Source organism: Rhea americana, unplaced genomic scaffold, assembly GCF_003343005.1.
Source record: "Rhea americana isolate MKP2758 unplaced genomic scaffold, rheAme1 scaffold_235, whole genome shotgun sequence".
Taxonomy (NCBI): Eukaryota; Metazoa; Chordata; class Aves; order Rheiformes; family Rheidae; genus Rhea; species Rhea americana.
In genome coordinates, this window is record NW_028186352.1 from 111,693 (window position 1) to 126,549 (window position 14,857).

General features: G+C 37.5%; 1 protein-coding gene across 1 annotated transcript in view; it reads right to left on the minus strand.

The window, feature by feature from the left end:
* DLG2 (discs large MAGUK scaffold protein 2) overlaps positions 1-14,857 on the minus strand; it is a 1,005,691-nt gene that overhangs the window by 38,751 nt on the left and 952,083 nt on the right. The window contains exon 22 of the mRNA XM_085306235.1: positions 5,614-5,689. Within this exon, the coding sequence (XP_085162361.1) occupies positions 5,614-5,689 (76 nt within the window). The remainder of the gene's footprint in view (positions 1-5,613; positions 5,690-14,857) is intronic.

Below are 14,857 nucleotides of genomic sequence, written 5' to 3' on the forward strand. Positions count from 1 at the left end.
TTCTGCTTTGCGAAGATGAAGACAAATAATCTAGTCTCCACATACACTAACAGAAGAAGTAACAGGCTTAAAATGCAGGAGTTTAAACAGTTACATTTCTTATGATGAGGAGAATGAAGCTCTGAAGTGGACTGTTTGGGAAGGATAAGGGATTTCTGTTGTTTCAGGCCTTTAAGAACAGATTAGACAAATATCTGCAAAACATGAGGAAGGTACTGGGTGAGTGACTAAGGTTCCTTACAGACCCATTTTGCTCTAATTTGATAACCAGGGCTGAAAATATTGAAGCTCCTTAGAGCATGAATTGTTTGGGAATAGATATTAGAGTGTAAACTGTTTGGAAATAGGCATTATTTTTCAAATAGTTAATAAACTGCCCAAACTTATCATATGTATCAAGTCTTGACCATGACTGGATTTTTACATTTGGAGAAAAGGTGCATTGAGTAGGAAGAGGGGTTTATTTGCATCGCAATACAAAATGTGCTATCTCCGTCAAGTTAACATTTTCCGTTCGTGCCTCTGTGCAATGCTGCTAAACCAACAATAAAGCAAGATGATGACCTTATACTCCAGGCAGGGCTGTGGGATCTGTAAACAGAATCTGGTCATAGGAAATACTATTAAATGCTATCAAGTTTCTGACTGTCATAATAAACGCCTTTAGAGACAGGAAGGAGCAGGCTGAGTGCAATCTAGGTGATCTGACTGGAATACGAAGGGAACTGTGAATGATGAGCTAACTGAATAGAAAGAAGTAATGGATATTGATGGAGCAATACGGTGCCAGTCGCAGCCCCGAGCTCACGCTGCTGACAAGCAGCAGAGCTACTGGAGGAGATTCTGGAGGGATGGCATGATTTCCTTTCTCAGTAGATCTGAGTTGGAGCTACAAAGACTGCTGTTGGGGTTCAGGCACCTCCTCCCCATCCAGCAGCCCACAGAGGAGCCTTGTCAGGGCAAGCACCCTCCTGCAACAYCTGCCTAGTGATGGGGCTCCACAGAAAGGCTGTGGTGTATCCTCAAAACTTTCCTTCATTGCTCATCTTGTGCCCTCTGCCCTTCTGCGGCAGTTGGACATTTCCTACAAACATGTCCCACCCTGCGGAGGGGGATGCATCTAACGAAGCCAGAGTGCACAACATGGAGGGAAWGCGTTTACATAACGTTACGCTTCGAGACAGTGCAATGCTTCTCTGGGAGCAAGCGACCTCCACGAATGCTAAAAACAAACCCAGGTATTGATTGGAGGTCTTTCCACGAGCTATGGTATCTACTATAAAAATATTTTCGGTAGACAGTCAAGAAAGATTTGACAAGGAGAAAAGCAAGAGAGATGCTATTTTTGTCACTTGAAAGGCTGGCTATAATTACAATAATTAAGAAAAAAGCAGATTATCGGCTAGTCTCTTTTCACTTCAGTAATATTGTCATCATTATTGGACACTCTTTTCGAGTCAGTACAAATCCGAAACAAATCTGAAAAGCCTTCAAGAGCTGTAAGTTTTAGAACTAGAAAAGGAAAGGCTACTCATATATGTCTTGAAGTCTGTGGTAGGGGAAACTATCAAGAGTACAGTGTACTGCTTTGTCAAATTTATAATCTTGCTTATAGTTACTAACATATTCTGCTCCTTCTGGAGCAAAAGGGAACATTTGAAAATGGGATATGATCTTGAGTTCAACGTAGCGTAAAGCATGCTTTTTAATTAAATTTATGCTCACATAATTCTGGTAGCTTCCTCCAGCATAAATATCTGATGCATGTCTTAGGTCTGCTCTATTTTCCACTGACTACCCACAGAGCAATAGACCCCTCAGRCTGAGATGACAAATACTCTAGGAAATACTGACTGTATTATCTTATTTTCATTTATCTTTTTTATGTTTGAAGAGGGACATGCCATTTCCCAGTGTATATAGAATATTGTCCCATATAGGAAAAGCTCTAAGGTAGCCAGTGTTATGGAAATCCTGCACTTCACCGCAGTAGCGTAACACAGCTCGAGTGGGCTAGAGAGACAGACTGGTCACTTCGATACTACACCCACGTTCAGCAATGATTTGAAAAGCTAGTGAAGCTCATTACTACAATTAAATGGATCAAGTCAGAGATGGAACTTGGCCAGTGTGCTGGAAGCAGAAGTTTTGTTTGAAATACTACTTGCTTTTCATACCATTATTTGTACTCTTTTCCTTATTACATACATTGTTAACTAGTTTGAAAATCTTAAAAATGTTAATAGGATCTAGGATTATAATTTTTTATCATGTCATAAGCTGCATGACTGTTTAATTTGCTCCTCATACTATACCTCATGTCTCTGAAACTGAAGAAATATTTATTTTTTTAATTTTTTTATTTTTTTTTGTCAGGACAAACAGAACGTAACAGAAAGAAAACCACTTTAGCTTAAGCTAAAGATCCAGTTAGGCCAGTAACTTTTTTTGAAGTTGTCTAGTAACAAATATTAAATGAAAAAGTCTAAGAAACATGATCTTTCCTCTTTTATAACTTTTCTGCTTCTGGAACAGAACTGTAGTTTTAATAGCTGCCATTAGAGCCATTGCCTACAAACTTAGCAAACTTGTTTTTAATTAATTTTTTTTGAACAATATCTTGTAATGATGACCATCAGAATTTAACTATGTATTGTATGAAATGGTACTATCTATTGCCTGCTTTGAAATTGAGACCTGAATATTTCACTGGTGTACCCTAATTCTTGTGTGCCAAGGAACAGCAAAAAATTGCTCTACATCCACTCTTTTCATATCTGTTGCAATTTTGTAGATTTATTTCACAAGCCATGGACTGCAGGAACCCAGTGAAATGAAGATGAGGCTATCTTCTAGATGAGGTAACACATCTAAATTTGCTTTGAAAAAGAGGAATTTGGGGGCTTTTGGAAAGATTAGCTTTTAACTATACTTGCTAACAGGTTTGGCAACTATATTGCTGAGTCCTCTTAAACACCTTTTCAGTGAGATACAAGAAGCCAATCAGCTAGAAATATGTTACATCTGCAATACTGCCTTTCTATTTTATCTCTGAATATGGGATTATAAAAGGAGCATTGACCGAGAAAAGGTCAATAGATATTTTAAAACCTGTAAAATACCTAGGCAGGACATATGTTCAAACCATAGCTCAAAAAGTTTTGCCATTACCTCCTGTAAAACATTTGCCGTGGCTTTATTGGTTTTAAGCAGTGCTTCAATAAAGGAAGAAAAGGTTTGGGTCAGCAAGACGACTCATACAATATCACTACAGGATGTATCTTTTACTGGTACAAAAAAGCATTTCCTATATTCAGTTGATTTATACTACACTTTATTTTCCATGCACATCTCCTGGCCAAATCTCAAAGCAACACATGAAACTTTGTTCTCCCATTTCCATCTTTCGAGTCAATTAGCACAGCAGCAAATCTCTCTCTTGCCCACATAGTCATGAATGTATGAGCACAAAGGTGCAACGGACACACGTAAGCCCATTCCTATCTGAATTTCAGCTTGATTTCCAAACAGAAGAGTTTTTCCAGGCTTACTGGGCTTAGATACATTTATGTGGACAGAATTTGTTTCAGCTATAAAAAGGAAAACATTTATAGTCAGCAAGCTTCTATCACCTCCTTTTAAACAGCAAAAGAATAAATAGAAATGCTGATAGCTAAAACAAATGCATATACATGTCCACAAACATGTTGTTTTCCATGTGAACACTTTCCTTTTATGCTCTTTCAAGCACAAACCTACATTATCTTTTAACAATTGGCTTTAAAATTTGGGATTTTTTTAAGTAAAGTAAAGTATATTTCAGCATATGCTAACAATAGAAAGTGTTTCCAGAAGGGTACAACAGTCTTGGTCTGTAATTATGCAATCTCCTAAATACTGAAAAAAACAATGATATGAGTGTCTGGGAAGATTAATTTTACACTCATGACAAAAATGGAACAAATAGGGGAATCAAAGGGTAATTAAATTTTTGACAGACTCACTTGAATAAAGACCATTAATTATATGAATGAATTATTTCTCTGAGACTTTGATTATACACAAGAAATAGATATTTAAGAAGAGATTTGTTTGATATCATAGAGCTTATTAACCCCCCAAACAAACGGCAAAATTAGTTTATAGGATTGCAGAGAGCAGTCCTTTCAAATCAAAAAATACAGCTCTGACTCCTGCAGAAATACAATGAGATAAAAATGTCCTTTCACAGCGCTGTTCATTATATATTTTATATCAAGCTATTTGCATATGGAAATAATGTACACAGGCTACATGCTGATTCCAGCTAACTTAGTATAAATTTGGAAAAAATTGTTTCAGTCAGTGCAGTTATCTGCATTTGTACTGAGCTCAGGGATAGTTCTGCAGTAAAAAGAGACTATTTGCAAGTCTGAAATACTGATTTGCTGGCAGGAAGAGGTTTGGGATCCATTATGCTAGGAACTGTACGTACATATTGCAAGAGAAACTTCTTGCCCTGCTAATCCCAGGATAAATTGGGATAAACAAAGTGTTACTATTTCCATTACAGAGGGACAACAAGGCAGGAGGAGAGGAGAATTTCAGACTAGGCAGAGGACCACAGGAGCTGCATGTTGGGAAGGGACCTGCTGAGCCACGGAGTTTTCTCCCTTGCTAGCACCTTCACTGCATCCTCACGTCACCTGCTTTTGCCTCCACTCTGCATCCTCTGAAACCAAACGGGACTTTCTGCTGCTGAAGCTCTGTCTCTAGAGRTGCTTGCTGAAGCCCAGCCTTGTAAATCCTCTGCAAGTCAGCTGTGCTCTTTTAAAAATGAATCCCTGCTCGTGCAATGTCAAGCATTCACTACTGTTACAAATGTGAGCAACCCTTCAGCAGAAAAATACACTTCACTCTCCAGGACTTTGGGCATTTTTCATGCCGTGCCTCTCGCCAGCCAGCTGGATATGTCAATATACAGGATATTAGACCTAAGACTAGCTAAAGCTGTTGACTCTTTGCGACCAGAGAGCAGTGCTGCAGACCGATAAGAGCAGTAATGCTGTTGTGTGCAATTAACCTTGGGGGAAGGGTACGGCATGTTTTGTGTTGGCTGCCCTGTTGCATTTGTCGTGAAACACACCTGTGTTCAACGTCTGTCACAACTTTCAGAGCAGAAAATCTGACACCTAAATTTTACATCCAGGACTYTCTAACTTTCAACCTTTCATTTGAGGTTCAGCAGTTTCTGAAGCCAGGGAATGTACATTTCTTGCCCTATTTCATTAAACAAATATCCATATGCATTGATTTTTAAAGTCATATCTTCTCTAATTGTAATTTAATGAAAGTTGCGACTATCACGGAATGTTCTTTATTTTCATAGTGTATTCCAATTAGGATGCACTGTCAATGAGTATTATTATAAAAATAATATTTAATTATTCAGGAGAGAATATTATACAGTACTCCTTTCTACAGTTTACTGAACTCCAGGTCATGGTTGCAACAATCTGAACACTTCATAYCTTGCAAAATTTTCTATGCTCAAAAATATATATAATGATTAGACTTAAAATTTCAGGAACAGAGAAAGCCTGGTAACTTGAGAAGGTCTCATTATTTACGTACCCCTTTTGCATCAATTACACCTGGTTTCGCATTGAATTTCACCGTCTTCAAACGGGCACGCTCCTTTCTTTCAACTCTGGAGAAAGAAAATGTAAATAAAGAATTACATGTTGATTACAGCYGTGTTTTGGATGATACATTTGATATCTAATCTCCCAAGACCTTCGGTGGCTTACCATGCATCAAGTGAGCATTACAACAAATTTTACAAATTGGAAAGAGGGAGATATTGAGTCATTTACTCTGTCAAGCAAGAATTTGCTGGCAGATATGGGATTAGATTCCAGGAGTTTTGGCTTTCTGACAGCAGCAGAACTGCACTCCCTCCCAACACAAACAGAGCTGCAGTAAAAGCACGTTAAGGTACGATTCACCTTCTCTGACTTAAGCTGTCCAAAAATGAGCAACATTGAGGGTTCTTCTGTGGTGAGTAGAATAAAATATAAACATAGATAGAATAAACCTTTCACCTCAGTTGTTTTAGATATGTGTTTTAGAGTGGAATAAACTTCCCTCTGTGCAGCACTTTTCTTCCTACAGAGGGAGCTTTGATCACTGGCTTATATAAATGACTAACTTTYAGATAGTCCAAATGAAGTAACATGAATCCAACCCTTTCTGAATCTATTTTCAAACAAATAATGATTTCAGTGTCATGAACAGCTTAGTGCAAAAAATCAGCACTTGCTGTCTAAGCTTATGGCAAATACAAAGTAAAAAGGAGGAAGTTTCACCTGATGGGTTGAGATGATATTTAAATTGTAGTTGTTGGAAAGGACAGTCCTGCTTGTTTTCTCACCCCTCATTTTTCCATTGGTCCTGGCAGGGTCCTCTCATTGGTTCCCTCATCATAGCAGAAAACTAACCCAGTAAAAATTGAATAGATTTTAATGGTTTTAATGAGCTGGATAAGCACCACAGCACCATAGGAAGARGGGATGGGAAAAGGGAGCAAGTCTTTCCTTTTCCTTATGGTTTTGAGCCACCTGGAAACCTTTGCCTTGAACCTCCCAGAAAAACAGAGAATTTCTTACTGAGCTGAACAGGAAGGAGGTACCTAGAAGTCTCCCAGTAGCCTATATGTTATTTGGCAATCCTTGCCAAACAAGTCAGATATTTTAAGTTTTTCCAAATTCCCTCAAACCAGCAAAAGAGCATTAACCATAAACACGCAGATGGTCTGTCCAGAGCTTTGTAGAGCCCCCTTGACATGATCACTGTTTAAATCTTAGGTTCTGCAATAYTGAGCTTACAACATTGAAGCTCTTTTATGGGTTTGCTCTCAGCTCACTTTGGAGAACGAATACTAATGTGTTAAAGTACATTTGAAAATGTTACCCCTTACTTACTTTCCTTACTTAAGGATAGAGTTTTAAAAATATTATCTAGAACTGCCTTTTAAATACTCTTCTAAAAGATGGTGGTATACTATCCATTAGAACACAATTTTCAAATTGTGCAGAAGAATTTGCTAGAAGTTTTGATTACTTAAAAGACTATGYAGCCTCACTGAAAAGAGCATTTATGAGGAGATATACAAATACTCAGCAGCAAAAGAGCTATTTGCAGCCACTCACACACATCATGAATTGGATTGGTGTTCTTTTTTAAACTGTGTCCTCTACAAACCTGCACCAGCAAACARAATGAGAAGAATTTGCTTTTCTGCTTGTTTTACTGGAAACCTCACTGCTATGAGGAGTAGGTGAATTCTGAAGACAGATATAACTTGATCTACACTACCAATAGCATGGTCAAATGGGAAAGGACCCAATAGCCACAGATCACACATTTATTTTCGTGGTGATGGTGGCGGTTCTTCGGGCTAGTTCCAGTGTGGTCACATGAACTGAACATCTGCTAACAGATGTATGCACTAGGTGAGTTCTTGGAGCACATCTTCAAGTTCAATTAAACACAAATGAATCCTGTATACCTTTGCCAAGACTGGCCAGCAGSCTGAAATTATGTGCAGTTACAGAGTACAAAAAGGAGATTTGCCTTGAAAGACTGCTAACACTCCTAATCTAAGCTAAGAACAATTAGTCAGCCCACGAGCCCATATCRTAGGACCTGATTCCCTGAACTAGTGTGATATGATCCATAACCTGGCCCAGTCCATTTAGTTCTGGGATCCATATATCTTAAAGAAAGCTGAAATGCTGCAACGAAGAGCCTCAGAAGTGCTTAGATCCTGATTTCCATAACTTCAATAAATACAGTTTGGGAAAGGACTTGTTATATTATATAGGCAGGTCTAAAAATTTCTCTTTTGCAGAGAAAAAAACTTAGCAAAATCACTGGCACCAAGCCCAGGTAATGGGATAACTAAAAGGATAACTTTTAGTTACCTAGGGTAACATGTTTAGCCATCAAAATAAACTAGAAGGAGAACATGTGTCTTGAGACAGTCTTGTCTTAAAATCAGGATGAGRTGCCTTTCAGAAAGATCCATCAAACGCAAATTACTGCCCTCAGTATAGAGGAAAAAGAGAGAAATATGGGGAATTTTTATAAAGGCAATCAGACTAGATAATTCAATGTCCATTTTTCATCCCTAAATATTACGTAACTAGATATTGAATTTCCATCATTCAATGGATGAGCATTATTTTTAAAATATTTGAATAAAAATTAAAATCTATTAGCATACTGAAATGTATGCTGTAGAAATTTTGCCTACGTGAAAACTATATAGCCACAAGTATACTTGCAAAGTTCAGTGTTATTACAGGATCTATACGTATTACAKATTTAACCTTTTAATGCAGTATGCTTAAATACTATTGCCAGGAATTCAAGAACAGTTTAAATAAGGATGATCTCTCYCTGAAACAGAAACATATCCAAATAAAACCAGGTGCAGGGCATGAAACCTAAGGAAAGGAAGAAGCTGTTCATTTCCTTACTCACCTTGAATAAAATAGTCATTGCCATAAAAATGACATTTACTACCACTGCAAAATCATCTACAGAATTTACTGGCCCAAGCACAAAAATTTGATCATTTACCTTTAACTGAAACAGTAGTTCTATGCAGTACATCGAAGATTATGAATTGCTCAAGGAAATCTAAGTTGAATCTTGCAAAGCTTGTTTATAAGAGCTCAATATTTTATTTTTATTAGACAATAAATAGCTAGGAAATAAGTAAAGTTTATGATATCCTCCACATTGGTCAAAATATGACCTTTTTTCCATCTTCCTTTATTTCTTACAAATGATATTAGAATATATTCCTGCAAATYTTAATTTTTAGGTCTGGACAGTGAGATTGCCTAGTTTTTGATAATTACTTTTTAAAATAAAACTCCAAATTTTTCATAGAATGATAATTAACACAACAGGTTTTCTCCTGTCTGAGTGGGCTTACATATTTCCTACCGAAACAGAGTGAATGTTGGTTACTATAGTTACAGTTTAAATTTAGAATAAATGCATTTCCCTGTTAATGTGGAATATTCACATGGAAACAGCTCAAATGCAGCTTTCAAATTAAATCTATGTTGCTAAAAACATAYGAACTTAAACTTGCAGATGAATCCCCATGGAAATTCGGTAAGAAATGAAGAGTTGAGGCTGTGTAAGTGACTAAATCAGATGGATGCCTTCTAAGAAAATAATTAGCTCAAATGAACACAGCATTTTTCTTATTAATCTGTGTCAACATTTGAACTCATTCCAGTCTTAGCTAACTTCTTAAAACATCTGMATTTAACTGTTGCATACCGAAAGCTAGACATGAACCCTAAAGAGTGAATCTTATTTGTGAAATTCTTCATAGCTGCATTAGCAGTCCTGAAGGACTCACTGATATCTACCRCAGACACAAGAATATTCTTTATTGATTTGAATAGTATATAAATAATGTCRTTAAGTGCCATTAATCCTCCAGGCACAGAGAACAACAGAGTTCATACATGTTTAAAATACTTGCTGAATATTGCAAACATTTCATAATCTTGGACTGTGTTAAGGACAGCAAAGTGTTGCTCTTCATTAAAATTTCCCTGACACCTTCCACAGTAGAACCTCTTTCTGGTTGATTATAATTTAGCTGAACAGTAAACATCCAAACTGAAATTTCATGTGTCTCAGGGTGATTATGTTAGTGTTGCTGCCCAAAGTGTTCAAAAAATGGGCTTGCTGGTAGAGAAAGTTTAGGAAAAACTAAACAGTTTTGCCCAGGTTATTACAAATTCTTGAAGCACTTTGACTGAGATGCTCTATTGTCTTTATATATTGGGCCAGGGATTGGAAATGTGACATGGGGTTACAGTACTTCAGGATAGCATTGGACTACATCCCATACAATGTTTCTTCCCCCAAAAGGGGTATATTCCTTTTGGCTCCATGGTGTGGTTTAGTTCCCCTGGCTACAGACACATGCAAACGGAGCAGGGATGTTTCCTCTGCATCTGGTCTCTGGGCATGGCTTGGGAACCTCTCCCCAGTGCCCTCTGCGGTTTCTCGGAGGAAGAAGCTTTCTGAAATGAATACAGTGGAATGAGGAATATAATGAAGGTGGGKATTACGTGAGGCAATATTGAGGGAGTGGCCGAGATAAACCTTGGGAGACGATCCTTGAGGAGAGGCAACAGCGTACAACAGTGCAGGACAGCTAGGAACTGTAAAAGGGAAATCATTTCCTAAACGAATGTTTAAGAAATATTTGGTTTACAGATCAAGACCCCAAAAAGGCAGAAAAAAAGGAGAACTGAAGATAAGAATTAGCATCCTTAGCTGAACACCCACGAATACTTCAGAAATTAAGGGATGAAAAAGTTATTCAGTGTCACAGCTGGAATGGTGCTAAATGAGACACTTCACACAGACACTATGCAGATAAATTCATTAAAGATTTCACAGATAGTACAAAAGATAAGTCAGGAAAAGCTCCAATTAGAGTACCAAAAAAAAGACCATGAAGAAATTAAGCGTTTTCTCAATGTACTTTGAAGGATGCATACTAAAATGTGTTTGAATGATGACAATAAAAAGAAATATTAAATATTTCTCTGAGAATCTTCCAGCTCTTATAAAGYGTGTCAATTATTTTTTAAAAGAAACTACAAGCACTGTCCAAACCTTTTTGAATTGTTAGTTTTGTAAGCACAGTATTTTTTAAAAAATATATGACTGTCTTTCTCCCCAAGACAAAAGGAGTTCAGGCACAAAGAATCATTTGCAGCAGCTGACTTTGTGAATACCTAAATAGCATACTAGTGCAAATTCTTTACATTGCCTTTGGAGTTAACAAAATAATCATCTCTTGGACAATATTTTGAATGATCAGCTGAGGAAACTGATTTTTAAAGGAAGAAATATTTCACTTTAAACTGTATCAATTTTTCATTCACTACTGCTGTACAAAGCTAGATTATCAAGGGTTTGTGCAAAGAATTAAATGAAGGTTGAGGGTTCCCATCTGCCAGGTTTGTAGAACCACAGATTTGCAGCTCATATTTGCCCAATATAATTGTTGCTCCTATGCTCATTTCTAATTATAACTCTGCTCAGTAGAGCTGTGYCCAAGGAGTGGAGGAAAGCACAGATATAATCCTCAAAACTACTTCATGGCTCAAGTCCCATTTTCAAAAGTGCCTGAGGCTCACTGAAACTCAATGGGATTTCAAGAGATGCTCAAAGACACCTACCTCCTATACTCAAAKGTAACCCGGGAATTGAAAAGTTCTGAGTATTGTCTAGCACCACTGGTGGGGATTTCATACCCAGTTTCCTACCCATCCTCCAAGTACAGCTGCCTACAGAAGCTCTGCAGTGACCTAAGACCATCTAGGATCCAGGATAGCTGAAGTATGTCTTGAATACTCGGTCTTCTTGAAGGATGCCGATTCAAGTTTCTTCATCCATTAATTGGGCATCAGCTGAGGTGACAAACTTCTCAGCTGCCCCAAGCTCCTCCACTACTGCTACAGAGCTTAATTAATTAATTATTTTACAGAAACCCCATTAAAAAATCAAAGGGAGTCAAGGTCTTGAGGAACAAAAAGCAAAGTGCGGCTACACTCACATCCAGGGGCTTCGTACTCATGGGGGAATCAATATTTCTGATTTATTTGCCTGAGCTCCTTATGCAATGAGAATTACTGTCTCATATAGAAGAGCTAGTGGCAGGATAATAATATAAAATCACACCTCTCCAGCTGTCTGAGTGTTCAGGGTGTGGTGGGATGCTTCCTTTCAGCTGGTTCCGCCTCCCTAAAAYCCTTCATGGTAGTAGACATCTTATGGCCTCCTTTTTAAAGAATAATGGGGATTCATTCTCTCCTTCCCATATATGTCTAAAGGATGGGATAAGTACATTTAAAATATACCTCAGCCTCCAGTGCTTCCTTGCTAGTAAGTTCAAGGATTCTTTGCTCGGAGGAGTCCTGTTCTCCTCTGAGTCCTCTTCTGAGAAACCTACTACAGGGATGCAGCATATAAAGGCATTGCAATACCTGAATCCTTTGGTGTTTCTGAGTCCAAATCACTACTGAAAATGAGCCTAATGAGACTTTCAGTTCTTTGTGTACATTTCAGATAAGAAACCAAGAGCATCTCAACCAGATGTGAACTGTGAGCCTCCAGTGTTGGGGTTTGATGAACCCCTGGGAATTCTGTCAATTCCTTTGTAAAAGCACAAATCAGTCCTCTCAGTGTAGATGTAAATTATCAAGTGAGACATGCTTTAATCTTTAATAACAGTATTGATCTCTGATGTAAAGTAGAGATGCAAATTATGTATTGGYGTCTGAAGTCCAATATAAATGGTTAGAGTAGCTTAATTTGCAAGAGTAGCTTAATTTGCACAGTTTTGGCACTGAGGTGCTTTGCAAAATGAAAACTATTTCCAAATCCAGCATGATAAATGCAATAAAGAGTTATCAAACAGAAAAATGCAGTATAAAAGGTTTATTTGAAAGAACTTGCTATATTTTACATCTTTCTGTTAGTCCATTTCTTCTTAGCATGTTCCATCATTTGCAGGTCATCCACATTACATTTGTTTTTCTGCCCATCAAATGAAAGACAAAAGTATGTATTATTATTTATAGTCCAAATATGTAGACTCGGATTATAAATTGTTCATTGCTTCCATCCTCTGCACTATTTAGCCTTGCTTATGTGAGGTCTGATTTTACCAGTAAAAGTCCATTTCCATTTTTTTTTGAGAAAAATTACATTCCTAAAGTGATATTTTTGCAACAGAACATGCATTATTAAATAGGAGAGAACRTGCTTGCTTTCAGCTCTCCAACTTGTTTGTAGAGGGCAGCTCAGAACCTGTTCAATATTTGATGAAAGTGGTAGACCTAATGCCATTAGGAAACGAATTCTCATCAAATTGGGGGATAACAACCTTATTCTGTTTAAAAGCTAAGAGCTATTAAGAATAACTAAAAAATTTGTCACATTCTAGGACACAAATATTGATACTTTTAATGGCCTTTGTGAAAGCAAAGTTTATTTTATAATGAAAACTACCAACAAAGTTTAACTGATAGAAAAGTGTTGGCTGCATTGAAAAGCATTTTCGGTGAAGACAGCACACAGTGCTTTTCTAGGACACAGGATATGACAGTATTTACTCTGCAAAGAAGTTTACCATGATTATAAGAGAACAGGGARAAGAGTATAAATGCACGTGCATATCAACTTTATTCTATATTTATTCTTTCCTGTTAGATGAGTAAGTATAGTCATGTAATTTATTTTAGACGAAGCCTATGTGACCATGCCCTGTTAAAAAGTTTTATTATCTGAAGATTAGAGTCTTAAGACATTTTTAGAAAGGTAGCCAATTTATAGGAGAACCATTAAAAGTAACAGTCAGCTGAGTGGATAAACATGTCCTTCTGCCAAGCTGAGCAGAATAACAAATTTAAGCTGGCTTTTTGCCCCCAGGGATTTCTGCGATGGGAAAATCTCTTCTTCCTTGTCCTTAAAAATGTTTGYGAAACAGTGCTTTTTTTAGTTCTTATGTTCTTTTCTCCCATTTTGCTTTGAAAGGGGAGTGTGGGTACATGTTTTTGTGGGGAGACTGTTGTGCATTTGAAGACAAAAATAGCGGGCAGGTACCATCGTACACCTTTACTATGTAATAACCGAGATTCAAGTTGCATAACCTTTTACAGTCAGATATACTTAAACTACCTGAATATGGAAATCTTAGAACGATGTCTAACCTGCAAGTCATTTCATGGCTGTACATGTTAAAGATAATGGAAAGACTAGTATGAATATTTTAGTATTTTAGAACAAAGCTGTCAGAGGCTACAGTGGAGGCAAAAGTAGAAATGGTGAAAATTTAGGGCAAGGCTATTTTGGGGCAATCTATGRGAAATCACAAAGTTTGCTAAATTAGATTCAGACCCACAGACCCAATTTGAGCAGATATACATAGATCATAGACAATACTGAAGCGGGAACTTGCTGCTCTATGGGGCTTGCAACCTAAGAGCTTTTCTACGTGCAGAGACTCAGTAAAGTGAATGTGAGAAAAAAATGGACATGTAAAATCGATGCTACAACAAATTAAAATCTCTTTACTACTGAATTAGACCATCTGTCTAGGAATTTAATACACTGCAACTCCTGCACACTGGTTTCACCATTTTGGTTGTTTCACTTTAACTCTTGTGAGTATTTCTGTGCATAGGAAGTCTTAGACATAGGCTTCTCTAACTACTGCCGCTGCCCTTTACAGAAAGCTGAATCCATTTTGCTTATCCTGACAATACAAAACATAATGAGGCAAACGACAGCTCTTGTGATCAAAAATCCAGCATATGTAAAAATGCAGATCTACATCTAAATCTATAAATCTAAATCTAATAATAGTAATGTTAATCTAATTCAGTTGGTCACTCAGTTACAAAATACAGCAATTTTTGATGTTAGAGCAAYAATACATATGCCTGAACAGCGGTGCCTAGTGCATCGATAAGCCCCACAGGCTGTTGGAGACATTGGTACAAGATGGGCAGACCTGCCACAGCACCGAGGAGGCCCTGCCTGACGTAGCAACCATGCTCTGCTSTCACCTTAGGTAGGTGTGACTTGGATCAACTTTTATCATGGGTGCAGAAATAACGGAAATGTGGCCTGCAGTGATCATTCATTACTATTATATAATAACATTTATTTGTTGACTGTTAAACCAGAATTGAAGCAGTCTGCAGCTTTTTATGCCAAAATCCTACTGTTGCCAACATCAGTATGCAACTGCGTCATAACA